Genomic DNA, 16,301 nt, shown 5'->3' with positions numbered 1-16,301 from the left:
ATAAAATATTTTTTTAAAAGGCGGGGATGCGGGGGAGGTCCTGGGCCAGAGAGGATGCCACTGTCTACATCACAGGATCAACAACCTATCGTCTTAAAGCTCCAACCTTTCTGTTCTCCCCCTTCCCTTTCATGGGGATGAGAGAAAATGAATTTGGGGTCCTTAGGGGAAGGCTGCCCTTAATGTGCCTTCAGTAGAGTAAGTGCTGACTAGTCCTCCCTTTAATTCTTCAAACCTTTTCTGAGCTCCTACTAGAAGGGAATAAAGAGATAAACAGAGTCCTGTTCTTGAGAAATTTTCCAGTCCATGGGCAGAAAACGTGGTGTCTGTGAGAACCATTTTCAAGTAGGGTCTCGTCTTCTATCCATAGGCCAGCCTAGATGGTCATGAGTGCCATCTCTGTAGGAAGGATAAAAAGATCTATAAGACACAGTATCTATCCTTCAAGAACCCATTTCCTTCTTGGGGAGACAAGCTTACCATCCACTCACTAAGGAAGTATTTATCAAGCACCTGCCATGTTCAAGAATATACACATGAGGCACTCTGTGAACACATAAGGCTATGTAAAAGAGAATGTTAACTAATTTGATGTGAACTAGATATTACTTGAATGCATAGAGGAAAGGGAGATCAGTGAAAATCAGACTGCTTGAGTTATAAAGGATGGGTAACATGTAGATAAAGAAAAGGAATAATGAAGTCATGTAATCACATAGAGAAAAGAGTATAAGCCTTGGAGCTAAACAGAGCAGCTTGGTCACTGAGTATCAGTGACCTGAAACAAGCTACATAACTCTGTAAGTCATGGTTTCTTCATTAATTAAATAGGAATAATAATAATAATAAGAGCCTAGTATGGTTCTTGGGAGGAAAACAGTTGTAAAGTTCCTAGCACAGAACATGGCACATAGTAAGTGCTCAATAAGTGGAGGCTATTATTTTCTTACTTCTCCAAGAGTTATGTATTTATTAATCTGAGTATTGGAGAAAGACTCTTAGTCCTGGGATATTAGGCATCAGGACTCACCTGTGACTCTCTACTGAGTATGAAATGGGCGCCCTGCAATGAGCCTGACATATTCTACAGTGCTAGTGTGAGAGGCAATTCTGGCCAGAGTGAGAGTGTCGCATCAGGAAGAGGAAAGGGCACAATAATAAATCTGTTACCATTACTGAGTACCTACTGCATGCCAAGCAGTGTGCTCACCTCCTTACATACATTTTTTTTTAATATAATAGCCTTGTTGAGATCTAATTCACATACTGTGTAGTTCAGTCTTTTAAAGTGTGTAAGTGTAAAGTGTGTAAGTTGGGCCTGGCTCAGTTGGTTGAGTGTCTGACTCATGATTTTGGCTCAGGTTGTGATCTCAGGATCCTGGGATCGAGCCCTGCATCGGGCTCCACGCTCAGCCGGGAGTTTGCTTGAGATTTTCTCTCTCCCTCTGCCCCGCCCCCGTCCCCCCCCCCCCATACTCAATGCATGCATGCATGCGTGCGCTCTCTCTCTCTCTCAAATAAATCTTTTTTAAAAAGTGTATAAGTCAGTGGTTTATGGTATATTCACAAGGGTTGTGCATCTATCACCACAGTCAGTTTTAGAACCTTTTTTTTTTTTAAAGACAAATTTATTCAGCGTTGTGATCAGATTATTACATTTAGCAATCAACAGCATGGGTGCAAAAAAAAAAAATCTACATTAAAACCCTTTGTTGGAATGCTTTACACTTTCCACAGAACAGAAACTAAAATAACCTGTTATACAATTAGTCACAAATACAGTCCTCGAGTTTTTTGCCCATACACATGAGTATTGTCTAAAACATGTCTTCTTTGTGGCAGCTAGGCCTTGCCACCACTATGCTTGGCCGAGTTCATAAATCTGTTGTAACCTGTAGCTTCCCTGTCACTTCTCTGACTCTCCTCTCCTGCTAAGCTTTGTTTCCTGGCAGTAATTAAAACCTCCTGCCGCTGCCGTAGCTACGGCTGCTGCTGGAACCACCACAGCCACCTTGGTTTCGTGGTTTGGCAAAGTATTGGCCTCCACCACCATAGGGGCAGAGCTTCTGCCTCCAAAATTTCCTCCTTTCATGGGTCCAAAATTTGAGGATTGATTGTTGTAATTGCCAAAATCATTATAGCTTCCACCACCTCTAAAGTTGCTTCCATCATTACCAAATCCGTTATAGCCATCCCCACTGCCACCATATCCACCACCTTGACTGCCACCAAAGCCACCTCGACCACTGAAGTTCCGTCCACGACCAAAGTTGTCATTCCCACCAAAACCACCTCCACGACCACCACCAAAGTTTCCAGAACCACTTTGACCTCTTTGGCTGGATGAAGCACTAGCCATCTCTTGCTTAGATAGGGCTTTCCTTACTTCACAGTTGTGGCCATTCACAGTAGGGTATTTTTGAATGACAATCTTGTCTACAGAGTCATGGTCATCAAATGTTACAAAAGCAAAACCTCTCTTTTTGCCACTGCCTCGGTCAGTCATGATCTCGATCACTTCAATTTTCCCATACTGTTCAAAATAATCTCTTAGATGATGTTCTTCAGTGTCTTCTTTAATGCCACCAACAAAAATCTTTTTCACAGTTAAGTGGGCACCAGGTCTTTGAGAATCTTCTCTTGAGACAGCCCTCTTCGGTTCCACAACTCTTCCATCCACCTTGTGTGGCCTTGCGTTCATGGCTGCATCCACCTCCTCCACAGTGGCATACGTGACAAACCCAAAGCCTCTGGAGCATTTGGTATTTGGATCTCTCATTACCGCACAGTCCGTAAGCATTCCCCATTGCTCAAAATGGCTCCTCAGACTCTCATCGGTTGTTTCAAAGCTCAAACCTCTGATGAAGAGCTTCCGCGGCTGTTCAGGCTCTTTGGGAGACTCTGACTTAGACATGACGGCGGTGGGAGGGGAGACTTTAACGATGCTTACTCGGCGGCGTCCACGGACAGAAAGCCAGTTTTAGAACATTTTTATCACTCCATAAAGAAACTCCATTCCCCGTTTCCTCTCATTTCCTACTAGACAGCCACTAATCTACTTAGTTTCTAAGATTTGCATATTCTGGGCATTTCATATAAATGGAGTCATACAATACATGATCTTTGGACTGCTTTCACTTAGCATGTTTTCAAGGTACATTCATGTTGTAACATGTATTAGTACTTCATTCCTTTTTCATAGCTGAATAATAGTTCGTTAATGGATATACCAAATTTCATTTCTCCATTCATCAGTTGAGGGATATTTGGGTTGTTTCTACATTTGGCTATTATGAATAATACTGCTGTGAACATTTGTGTACAAGTTTTTGTGTGAATATAGTGATTTCAGTTTTCTTGACTTTATTTTTTTTTAAAGAATTTATTTATGTATTTGACAGAGAGCGAGAGCAGGAACACAAGCAGGGGGAGTGGGAGAGGGAGAAGCAGGCTTCCCGCCGAGCAGGAAGCCCGATGTGGGGCTCAATCCCAAGACCCTGGGATCATGACCTGAGCCGAAGGCAGGTGCTTAATGACTGAGCCACCCAGGCACCCCAGTTTTCTTGACTTTATACCTAGCAGTAGAATTGCTTGGTCATAGGATAACTCTGTTAACCTTTTGAGGAACTGCTAGACTGTTTTCCAAAGAAGCTGCACCATTTTACATTCCCACCAGCCACGTAGGAGGGGTCCAGCTTTTCTGCATCCTCCCCAGCTCTTGTTACTGCCTATCTTTTTTACGTTGGCCATCCTGGTGGATATGAAGTTGTTTCTTGTTGTGGTGCAGATTTGCGTTTCCCTGATGGCTAATGATGTTGACCGTCTTTTCATGTGCCTTTTGGCCATTTGTACATCTACTCAGATTCCCTGGTCTGTTTTTTAATTGGGTTTGCCATTGAGTCTTGCAAGGTAGGTGATGATATCTATTTTGCAGGTGAGGAAACAAATTCTCAGAGATGTTAACTATTTTGATCAAAATCGCACAGTGACTTTTGCTCCTCAGTCTCACTCACTCCGACCTCTGTTCTTTCTAATGCACACTGCTGCCTCCTGAGGATTCATGGTAGGATCACCAGGGTCCTCTTACGGGGGTTTTGACAGCAGGAAGGGAGTAGTTGAAAGTGTATTTGGAGACATTAACTAGGACTAGGTAGGAAAAGCCTCTGAAAGTCAAACAGAGGAATATGGATATATTACAGCTCCAGGTCTGGAAAAATGGCCGTTTCCTAGGGGCTGGCCATTTCCTGTGCCCCTGACTCTACCGCATCATCTTTGATTTTCACAGTAACCCAGTTCATAGATACTAATGTTTCCATTTTACCAATGATGAATTTGAGACCCAGAAGGATGAAGTAACTTCCCAGAGTCATCAGGATTAAAATGTGGTTCTCTCCAACTCAAAATTCTGAACTCTTTCCTGCCAGAGATATTTTATAAAAGATTTTTTTTCCAGTGTTATGTGCAGCATTTACAAGCTCTTGAGGTCATGGCCCAGCCCATGGAAAGTACTTAATTAATGGTTGGTGGGTGAATGAGGAGACAGACGGGAGTGTATGGTGTAGAAGGACCTAATTCCAACTAGGATTCTGGGGGGCAGAAGGATGTGTAAGTGAGATATTGGAGGTCTCATCCCAAGGCTTAGTGTCCTGGGGGTTTGCTCTAAGTTTCTAAACATGAGGCCTAGGAAGAGTGTTCTGATGCCCAGACATCCTTAGCTTCCTGGGAGCAGAACGAGGCAGGTGGAAGTGGGATGGGTGTGACTAGCCTTGCATCTTTCTCGTGTTCATCACAAGAACATTAGAGTGGGAAGGACACTCAGAGACCATCTAGCTTGGTGCTGCTGTGGTACATTCCCAGGCCCTGCCTACTGAACATTGCTGAGATGGGGGCCCAAGAATCAACAATTTTTACAAGTTACCCAGGTGATTTTGTTCCCACTAAAGTTTAAGAACCATTGGTGTAGAAAAAAACTCTTCAACTTGAAAAATAGTGAGTCTGGGGCACAGAGGGATTGAAATGCATTCCAAGTTAGTGAATGAGTCATTTTTGAATCCACTTCTCTCATCTCCTGATCTCTTGTTTTTGCTGTTCGCCATGTTGCTTAATTCCTTAACAAAAAACCATTGTGTGCCCATAGCTTTCAGGATAGAATCCAAACCCCTCTAAGAGTCAGGCCTCTGCCTCCCTGGGCGACCTCCTCTCTGCCTACAGCACCCTAGGCTCACTGAGAGACTCAGTTTCTTGAAGGGAAAGGTAGTGGAGTCTTCACCCCCTGGCCTTTGCAAACACCACTTTCTTTCCTAGAATGCCCTTCTTCCCCGCTCCACCTGGCAAGGTCTCCCTCATCCTCAAGACAGTTCTCCTGGGTGATTCCTCTCAAAGCCACATGATGTGTGCCCCACCTCTGCTGCCATCAGACTGTGTGTGTGTGTGACTCTCATAGCACCTACTGTTCCAGGCTGCTCAGTGGTAGTATGTTCATGGACAGGCAGGTGGATAAAGGTTCTCGTGTGTTCATCGCCGAAGCTGCGTAAAATACTGACGTGATGCTGTATGAAATACATACAGAAAATGTTATGAACTAGTTACTGTCATCCATGAGGAGCCTAGGATCTAACTGGGGAGTCAGAGGGAAATTTTAATGCAAGAAAGTATTACAAGAGGTGTTGGACAGTAAAGAATTAACTGGTAAATGGGTACACATAATCAACACAACAGGCATCCAGGGCAGAGCTGGGGGGAAAGGACTTCCTGGAAGAGGAGGCTTGGACAGGACTTGAAAGAACAGGGAGGATTTGGAGAGGAAAGAGGGGTTTCCAGGCTGTGGAAGGAAATGAAGGGCCTTGCCCTCCCTGAGGATGGTCTCATGGTGACCGCTCACAGGGCGTCTCCCTCTTGCCCCATCCTCTGCCCAAAGAGAAACACAAGAGGCAGAGCTGACAGCGCCCGCAAAAGCTGACGAGGTAGCCCGTGCACGCTGGCAGGAGGGTAGCCATCTCAGGTTGTAGTGAGGTTTTAAAGAAGTAGTAGATACAGAAGATCTTGAGGGAGAGGAAGCAAAGAGCCCCGAGGCTTCTTCCCCAAGACTCTTGATAAAAATTTAACCCAGATCCTGAGCTTCAAGCTAGGTTGGCCCACCCTAGTTTATGTGAGGCTTGAGCCTGTGGGCGCTGACAGAAGCTGGACATGGAGAAGTACAGAGGACAGAGCCAGGCAGGCTCTGGATCTGGTGCTGTCCACCACCAGTTAGCAGTGCAGGTTGGGCAGGCCACCCAGCCTCTTTACCTCTGTCTTCTAATCTGTTGAATAGAGAAAACAGTATCTGTCCTAAGTTGTCCTAGGGTGAGGAAACAATCACATTGAAGTGCTCTCTAAACCATAAAATGCGGTACAAAAGGAAGGGGTTATTCTCGCACCTGTTAGAGTAGTCAGACAGGTTCTCTCTCATGGAGACACACTCACATCTTTAAAGGCAAAGGCACTGCTAGACCCTCCAGGACATTAGATGGCACAAGTTCCTGGGAGTGGCACTCGTAACTAGGGTTGTCTTTCCTCTGCACGAGGCAGCAGTAATCAAGCTTTTGTTATCCAGAGACCACACATCTTGCCTCATACACCTTTTTTCAAAGTCTCCCCAGTAGACTGCAAATGAGGACAAGTGCCATGTCTGGTTCATGTCTGTGTCCCCAGTGCTTAACCCAGGAGAGAGAGTGGCATTAGTAAATGTTTGTGGTGATGTTTAAATAAACCTATTATCAAAAAAAATAAACCTGTTATCAAATTTGATTCTCATAGTATTTAAATATTTAGTATTTCTCAAATTATTTCTTACCATACCTATTTTACAGCTAGAAGAACTTAGTAAGTGGCAGAGCTTAGATTCTGGACTGTAAGACCTTAAATCACTGTTTGTCATTGTGGGAGGCAGTTACTTTTTTTTGCAGTTTCAGCAGGGCTGGCAAGTGGCCAGGGCTACAAGATGGGCTTTGGGGACTGCTTTCACCCCTGCTGACTCCTTGGCACTGCTGACTTCAGGGAATCCTGCAGAGAGCACATCAGGCATGTGCTTGCGACAGCACCCAGGCATAGACTTTGCACCATCAAAAGGCAGAGGTGGGAGCAGAAGGATGACAGTGCGATGCGTTGTCGTTCTCCCTGTGGTCAGAGGGGCGAAGAGACACGAATGGCTGGCTTAGAGGAGAAGCAGGAGCCTGAGCTCATCTCACCCTGTGCTGGAGACAGCCTAGTAAATGGCTTCATTGGGAAAGGGTCAGTTCACTGGCTGAGGATCGGCTGTAAACACGGGGCCTCAAAAGACCACCTTGGTGGGCAGCTGGTGAGCCGGTCTTAGATGAGTCACTTTAGCTTCCGTGGACTGACTGACTTCTCCTTGGTGAGAGTGAGTAAATATGTGACGGCGCGTGCTGCACCTCTCCCCACACCTCCTTTCCGCCTTTAGCTACTTTTTTTGGATAGAGAATAGTATGACCTCAATGATCTGGGGGCTTCAGCAAGATCTTCTGGGACAGGCTTCTCAAACTGGGTGTTGTGAAGAAAAGGGCTTACTGCTAAGAGCACAGAATGGGCCTAGCTGACCTGGACTAGGTCCTAGCTCCCACACTAACTGATTACAGCACCCTGCTCAACTTCAGTTTTCTCATCTGTAACATGACAACAGCTTCTACATCAAAGGGTTATTCTAAAATAAAGAAAGAAAGGAAAATGCTCTTTCACAGGTGATTGTAATGCACTACTCAGTCCCAAAGAGTGTTCTGGGGAACACTAGTACTGCAGGATTTTAACAAGGACAAGGTAGAAAGAGGCTGTCAAACAGGAAACTGCTGACTAATACCAAATTAAACAGCTGGTTCTTACTCAGCACTGTGCCTTTCAGAAGGGAAAAGTGTACGCAGGATTTCCCAAATGGAACCACTTTTCACAGAGAGAATGCACTTTTGGAAGCACAAGACCAAACAGGAGGGATAATAGCTGACATTTACTGAGAGTACTGTATGCCAGGCACTGTTCCAAGCCCCTTTACTCAAAGTGTCTTGTTTAATCCTTACAACATCCCATGAGAGGCTACTGTTATCTCCATTTACCAATAAAGAAACTTGGCACAGAGAGGTTAGGTAATTTACCCAAGATTACACAGTCAGTAAATTCAGAACTGGGATCCAAACACCAGGGTCTGGCTTCTGAGCTCACTTATTTAACAGCCACACTCTAAAATAAGGTAATACTAGGACTTTATTTATGTATTGTGTATTCATTAGCTAATTCAACAAGTATTTGTGAAGCCCATATTTATGTCCAGACACCATACTGGACACTGAGGATACAATTATAAAGGCAGTCACACTTCCTGTCCTCAGTGAGCATTTGGTCTGGTAGGGAACATAGTCAAGTAAACAGATGATTGCAACAGAATAGAGTAAATACTGTAATTGGGAGGTGCCTAAGGTGCTAGGGGAGCTCTTGGGAGGAATAACTGCCTCAAACTTAGGAAGAATCACTGCAGGAAGTGACTTCTAATCAGAAGGCCTAAAATGAATTGGAGTTAGTCAACCGAAAGCATGGGAGAGGGGAAAACATTCCAGGCAGTGGAATAGTATTTGCAAAACCTCAGAGGCAAGAAAGCACATTAGGAAGGGGATAGTTGAGAGATGAGACCTCAGAGGTGAGCAGGAACCCTCCTCATAGACATTCCTTATTAGCTGGGCTATGATGCTGGCACTCTGCTGACACTTGTCCCTGAACCAAATAACCCCAGCCATGTTCCTTAAGTTCATCTGCTTTTTATGGTAAGCACCTAGCGTATAGCTCTGTCATTGTGTTTACGAAACAGTGTTATAATTTGTCTGTTCCAGATTCTTGCATTAGACTGTTAACTTCTTAAAGTCAGGAACCCTGTCTTACTCATTAGTATGTCTCCAGAAGCTATCACTATGCAGTGATGCTCAGTAAACGTTGTTTGTTGAATGAATGATGTGTTTTCTTTATAAAATGGATTATATCCTTCCTGCTTTCTTGAGCCAACTATCACTTTTCCTCAGGTTCATCATTATATCCAGCAGTTAATGTCCTATGTGGCAGTTCAGTGGAGCCCTTAGGGGCTTTTGAGGTGCTGTATTCTGTGACTTCCTCTTTCAGCTTTTGATTGTGCTGTTCTTTTCCCTTCCTGCCTAGCCAGCACTTGATTGTAATCAGTTTGCTGGATTCTGAAGCCTCCTCCCCAGCCTTCTTGTTTGTTTCTCCTGATCTGCAGTGGGCTGGAAATAAGATCACTTACCATGATTTGATAAGACTGTGACTAAGAGTTAGTAATCTCTGAGTTAGGTCCTAAAAAGCCCTCGTATGGGAAAAATGCAGATGCACATGGGACTCATATGTTAGCTACTCAGAGGCCTTCTTCCTGTTCTCCCTGCTCCGGGAAAGGTCAGATAACACTCAGGGGTTGGGGGAGGTGGTCAGTCTGGAGAGCCTCTGTGTGGTGCAGAAGAGCTGATCTACCTTTGACTAAACTATAGGAAAGTCTGTTCTTCACCTACACACTCCACCAACTTCATTCTGGCCAAACACTTGAAACGCTTCCACCTAAGCTCAGTTATCCAGAGGCTAGCTACAAACCTCAGGCCAATCTCTCTTAAGGCAAGTTCCACCAAGAGTGTGTTGTACCTTCATTTGAGCAGAGAAAGAAGAGGGAGTAGGAACCAAGGCTGAGACCAGAATATCTGGTCTCTGGGCTCTGATTCCCTCGTTTGCAAAATTAGAGTGACAACATGATATGATGTAAAGAAAGAGCACTCAGATTAGATCTGGGTTCTTATCATCACTCAACTACTCACTCACTATGTGACCTCTGTTCCTCATCTGTACAATGGGAATTATAATACCTACTATATAAGGTGGTTGGAAGAATTAAATAGATTGTGTGGCGTGACCATGCCAGGCATAGAGTAGAAGGTCAGCAGGTGACATCAGCTAGTATTAGGAAGAGACGTGACAGTCTTCTGGTTTGGGAACTTTTTAAATAGGAGGTCCAGTTTCTCAGGAGGGGAAATACATAGACTCCATTCCATGACCACTTAGAAAAGAATGATTTAGAACTGGTATGGTGTGGGGCACCTGGGTGGCTCAGTCGGTTAAGTGTCTGCCTTAGCCTGGGGTCATGATCCCAGGGTCCTGGGATGGAGCCCCGCATCAGACTCCCTGCTTAGCAGGGAGCCTGCTTCTCCCTCTCCCTCTCCCTCTCCCTCTGCTTGTGCTCTCTCTCTCTGTCAGATGAATAAATAAAATCTTAAAAAAAAAGAAAGAAAGAAATAGTATGGTACTTTTAGCTACCTAGTCAAGGTTACCTCTTGACTAAATTATACCCTTTATCCAGCAGGAGGTAAGAGGAGTCTACCTTTGCAGACTCTGTGCCATGGGCTGGGGGGAAAGAGGGTACAGGTAGGTAGGACCCAAATTCTGCCCTCAACAAATGCAGCTCAGGATAGAACATAAGACAGTAATTCCAATAATTTCTACATGAGGCAGAAAGAAACCCTATCTGTGCAGGATAAATATTTTTCTATGGGGTTTCATCTCCAAGGCAGGGCCCCAGAGGTGGGGTAACCATCCAATTTATTGTCCAAACTGGGACTGTCCAGGACAGTAGGCATAAACCAGACCCATCCAGGGTGAACCGGGACATATGTGGTTACCCAACCCAGAGGGTCCTATAAAAGTGATGAAACTAGTTTTAGGCTCTTTTGTTTTTTTGTTTTGTTTTTGTTTTTTTTAAGATTTTATTTATTTATTTGACAGAGAGAGAGCACAGGTAGGCAGAGCGGCAGGCAGAGGGAGAGGGAGAAGCAGGCTCTCCGCTGAGCAGGGAGCCCCATGTGGGGCTCGATCCCAGGACCCCGAGATCACGACCCGAGCCGAAGGCAGATGCTCAACTGACTGAGCCACCCAGGCGCCTATATTAAATTGGAGAGAGTCATGAATATTAGCACTAGAGTGAACTGGGGGTTTTTGGTTCTTTGACCACATGAAATGCTTGTTCTTCTTACCTTCAAAAAAAAAATGTTCACAATAGATTATTAAAGGTAAAAAAAATTACAAAATTGCAATATAGTATGCTCTACTTTTGAAGGACAGATATGCATGAGAGATATATATGTGCTTTGTAGGATTTGTATGTAGGAGATACATATACATACATGCTTATATATACATATATATAGAGAGAGAGATACCAAAATATTAAATGTAGTTTCTTGAGTTGCTGAGCTGTGTAGTGATACCTTTTCTACTTTGTACTATTCTGTGGTTTCAAATTTTTAATGGTTTTTAAAAATTAAGAAAGTTCTTTACAAAATACTTTTAAATACTCACTAGATTGTGAACACCTTCAAAATAAAGGAGTATGTAACTGTTCTGCTAGGAACAGCCTCTTTCTCTCACCTACCTACCGTCCCCTAGCCTTCTTTCTTCACCTGATAACTTCTCTTCACCCTTCAAGACTCTCATCTTTTGGGATACTCTCTTCATGCCCAAACTGAGCTAAGCTCCCCTCTGCCTTTCTATCATCCTGTTATAACTCTAATATAGCATTTATCTCAAATAGCACTTTACACGTCTGTTTTTGTCTGCTTCCTTCATCAGACTGAGTCAGAGACCATATCTGATTCATTCCTGCGTCTCCAAATGAATCCTAACACATAATATGTCAGGAAACATTTGTGAACTAACTGGCCTTGTTTTACCCCCTCTTGCCCCGCACAGATGGCCCAGCCCATAGTAGGTGCATTATATGTGTAGTAAGCATGTACATGAGTGAGGGAGGGAAATAAAACACCAAGAGAAAGGTGAGATTGGTGGCTCCTGGCATTTGTTGCTAATGGGAGGGTTTGTGTTGCTGTCCCCCCAGTCCTGGTCACCCGAGAGGATGACTTCAACAACCGGCTGAACAACCGTGCCAGCTTCAAGGGCTGCACAGCCCTGCACTATGCTGTCCTTGCTGATGACTACCGCACTGTCAAGGAGCTGCTTGATGGAGGTGAGCGCATGGGTGAATGGAGCTGGGGTTTGGCAGGGAAAGAGTACTTGGCAGCCTCTCCACTCTGGAAAATCCATGCTTCCCCAGAGCTCTGTTACCCTTCCAAAGCTGGAAATGCCTCGAGGGTGGCTCCACCTCATGAGAGTGGCTCTGGGATGTGTGATTTGCCTTCATGTGGCTGGAATGCGTTCTTTGCCTACGTGTGTGTCACACACCACAGCATCCTGCCTATCTGCATATGCTCTTAGTTTTCTTGATTGTGCGTCTCCCCAAAATTGTCCTCTCTTCTCCCCTGTCACTTCCAGAGCAGGGCTAGTAGAACAAGGACGGAGGCCCTTCAAGTCTGTACCAATGCAGGTCTCAAAGACATTCTCCTTGATCCCATCCCCCCACCTCAGTCTAAATTAGGCCCCTTTCATTACTCTGGATCATGGCATGCTCTTCTTTCCCATCATCGCTCTTGTCACAATCTGGAATTATTTTCGTGGGTTCAGTAGCCTTCTCCCTAACTTGACTCACTCCCTAAAGGCCACTGATTTGTCCCCAGCACCTAGTACGGTACCTGGCATACAGTAGGCACTCAATAAATCTTTGTTCACTGAATACCCTCCCTTTGGAGAGTATTGGTTTAATTGGAGGGGCAGTATGTGCCATCCCTCAATTCAGGCTGGGCTCATCCTATGTAGGTCTGGTACAGAGTTACCTGCCACCCTGCCAGATACTTCCCAAGCTGTCACTTTCCCTCCCACTTCCCCTTACCCATTCTGGCCTCGCCTTGGGGTAGCAAGAGAAGCATCTTACCTAGGGTGTTATGCCCAGGCCTCTGAATAAGTATGGCACATGACTGCCTGTTTATGCCCTTGCTGCCACTCCTTGAGGGCCTAGGGACCCTCTCTTGGGCCTGGATACCAAGGTCCTCCTTGTCGGTGGTCATTCTCCATAGAGCCTGGGAGCTGGAAGGGGCCTCAGAAGTTCTCTGAGTCACCCTGATTGCCTGCTTCCCCTCCTCCTGGCAGGAATCTTCAACAGCCGGCAGGCTGGCCTTTCCTTGGACCGTGGCAGGGACTGAGGGAACCCTACTTCTTCCCCAGGAGTCCATTCCATTTTAGTTCTTCTCTAACTGGTTAAAACATCTTTTTCCAAATACACTGTGATTTTGTTCTCTAACTTCTGCCAACTGTCCTCTGCAGCTGAATCACTTTTTCAAAATCCAGTATTCAAAGAAAGTTCTTTCAGTTCCAGAGCCCTTGCTTCCACAGCCTAACATTCCGAGATCATGTTCTAGTCCTTGCCGTGTGATTGGGCTGGAGGGGTTTACCAGTAATCCCCAAATCCTGCCACCTTCTGTCAGCCACAGCCACGCTGGCTTAGAACCTACGCCTGGCCCATACCCCCAAGCCTAGGCGACCTGCCCCAGAGCAGCAGAGTATGCCTGGGTCTGGGGCATGAACACTGTGAGGTGTAGGACTGCTCATGGATGTGGTGACAGTGCCGGGAATGATTGATGCTTTCAGAGCAAGAACTCACTGCTCTCAGAAGCGGAGACTTAGAAAACGTCTCCAAGCAAGATGCTACTTAGATCTCAGGCAAGACATTTGCAGCTAAGAATTGGAGCATTCACCGTGGGGCTTCTTTCTGCCAAGCCTTAAAATCAATCAGTACTCCCAGCCATTGTCCAGTGGTTTACATTCCCTGCTTCCCCTCAGCCCTCAGACAGACAGGGAGTTCAGTCTAAAGAGAGACCCTCACCCAGCCTTCCAGATTGAACACCTTTGAAATGAAGATGCACAGGCCTTTTATGAAGCGTCCCCACCCTCAACCCCCCAGGCCAAGGCTGGTCCTTTGAGCCGTTCCAGGGGCATGGTTCCTGCCTGTTGACTTGGAACAGATGCCCTTAGCCCCCAACTTTACAGTTCGCCCACCTGCTTTTTTACCCAGCATCCATTTACAACCCCTGCCCTAGCCTCCCAGCCTCAAGGGCCAAAACCATTAACCCACTTATTTCTCCTTTCCTGACCTGAACAAGTGGCCGTCACTCAGGGCCTGCAGGCCTGCCAACTTCTAGCCCCCCTCCGCCCCCCCCTTGACCTCTCTTGGTCTGCCTCTGTGTGTGTGACCAGCCAACCGAGAGGCAAGATCCTGCTCCCTTGTCCTAGGGGCTATTGCCAGTCACATTTCCAAAGTCTTCTGACCTCAGCTGACCTCCTCCCGAGGGTTTCAGGGAAGGCAGGCCTTCCTGCCCATCTAGCTTTCTCAGCCTGTATTTGCCCCTGGCTTTGCTGCAGCAACTTAGAGGGAGGCTCTCTGGGAGATCCAAGGCAGGCCTAGGCACAGGGGCAGCCTGTTTTCACGAGGTCCACACAGAACCCTTGTCTTTGAAATTGCTGAGTCCACAGGGCTCTGGGGCCCCCAGATTGTAGAGGGTTAGAGCTAGAGAAGCCAGCCGCTCTTGCCCTCTGGCCAGGGGTCCCCATATGAGAGCTGGGAGGAGGTCCAGGCAGCAGCATCAGTCTATTAATGCAGGCAGTTCTCTGACCCCTTAAGATGCAGCATGGAGTAATAGAAAGGACACTGCAGACTTAGAGTCAGGCCAACCTGGGTTTAAATCCCACCTTCCCCACCTACTAGCTGTATTGCCTTGGATATGTTGCCTTAACTCTCTAGGCTTCAGCCTTCTTCACTGTCAGGTAACACCTGGGAAGTATCACAGGGGTAACGTGGGGACTAGCGATAATGTCTGTAAAAGCCCCGATACGTGGTAGGTGCGCCATGATTAGTCTAAAGAAGTCAAACTCTCCCCCTGACAGCTATAATCCTCCTATTTCCTCCTCATGTAAAACCTGTGCTCCTGCCTAAAGACTCCTTAATTCTCTTTCTGCCACAACTTCTCCACCCTACCTAAAACACCACCGTGTTGCCTCTCTTCTCATCTAGATCTTCGGGCCTTTCAAGGCCTCCCTCTCTCAGGAAGCTTCTCTTGGTGCTCTGGTACACTCTGATAGCACCACCTCTGAGCTCTTGCAATGTTGGGCTGGGTGTTTAGCACAGGTCATTTCGTCATCTTTAGGAGGTCCTGTAACATAGTGAAAAGAACACAAGCTTGGGAGTCTGACAGACCTGGGTTTAAATCTCAGCTCTGCATTGTCACTGTGGGCTACGTAGTTGTTATTTCTGAGACCATGGACTTCAGGGCATCCTAGATGGATCAGGCAAATTGACCCTGACCCTGAGAGACTATCAGACTGGCAGAGGAGATAGATATGGAAACAGGTGGTGACAGCTGGGTGGGTGTCTGGCAGGGGACTGGACAGGAGCTCTGGGGACACAAAGAAGGAAATACCCCTGCCTAGTGAGCAGGGAGATGGAGTCAGTTATAGAACGCCTGGGGGTAGGGGGCGGGGTGTGTGTGTGCTTAAGCCTTATCAGGAAGGTTAATGGGAGTTTGCCAGACAGACTTCTTTGGGTCGGTTCTGAGTTCTGAATTCACGAGTACCAATTTTCTGCTCCTGAGCTCCACACAGAAGTGGAGGTCTTTGTGGTTTTCATTCTGTGAACGTGCTGCTTCTGCCTGTGTTGTTGGCTTACGAGCTGGAAAGTTCTGCCTCAGCACTTGACTACCAAGTATAAGAAAAGGTTGGAGGGAGGTAGGGAGGGAGAGACAGGATGACTGGGAAGAGGATTTATCGGGGAGGGTGGGGAGCTGCCTCCCTCAAGCCCCTGGAGCTGACTCTCCCAGTATTTCTAGGGCTCTGCAGGGGCTTTCGCAGCTGTTTCCTCCCAGGGATGTGATCCCACTGCCAGATCCATCCTCCTGAGACATAGTTCCAATCATGGCAGCCTTCCTCAACCAGGATTCCTCCAGAGAATTGAGCCCTGGTGCTCTAAGGCATCCCTTGTACACAAGGAATAACTCCTCTCCCAGGCATCTAAAATTGGTACACGTTATGCACCATTCTTGGGAGAATTGAGAAAATCGTTGCTCAGATAATTTCCTGTATGTGATTCAGAGGAGCAACCCAGTTGAGGAATGCTGCAAGGAGAAAGCATGAACTGTGGAGTCAGGATCTGAATGCAGGCCCTGCCACCAAAGAGCCTGTGGTCTTGGGCAAGCTACGGGCTGCTCTGAGGTTCTCTTTCCTCATCTGGAAATGGGAGTGTGCCACCTGCTCTCGATGGTTTTGTCATGAGTAGGGCATGTGTAGGTTCTACAGAGTAGGCACTTTATAGATAATACCTACTATTATTAACTTCAGAA

At 46.2% G+C, this 16,301-nt stretch overlaps 1 protein-coding gene and 1 pseudogene across 3 annotated transcripts in view; one reads left to right on the top strand and one right to left on the bottom strand.

Moving 5' to 3' along the window:
• CLPB (ClpB family mitochondrial disaggregase) overlaps positions 1-16,301 on the top strand; it is a 141,122-nt gene that overhangs the window by 60,637 nt on the left and 64,184 nt on the right. For 2 of the 3 annotated variants that reach the window (XM_036119448.2, XM_036119446.2), the window contains one exon: positions 11,918-12,046. The exons of the other annotated variant lie outside the window; for it this stretch is intronic. In XM_036119448.2, coding sequence (XP_035975341.1) covers positions 11,918-12,046 — 129 coding nt within the window. The remainder of the gene's footprint in view (positions 1-11,917; positions 12,047-16,301) is intronic. 3 annotated transcript variants of the gene reach the window in all.
• LOC144379529 (heterogeneous nuclear ribonucleoprotein A1-like 2) lies at positions 1,882-2,973 on the bottom strand (annotated as a pseudogene).

The sequence above is a fragment of the Halichoerus grypus genome, chromosome 11, assembly GCF_964656455.1.
Source record: "Halichoerus grypus chromosome 11, mHalGry1.hap1.1, whole genome shotgun sequence".
Lineage (NCBI taxonomy): Eukaryota > Metazoa > Chordata > Mammalia > Carnivora > Phocidae > Halichoerus > Halichoerus grypus.
This window is presented reverse-complemented; position numbering and strand designations above follow the sequence as displayed.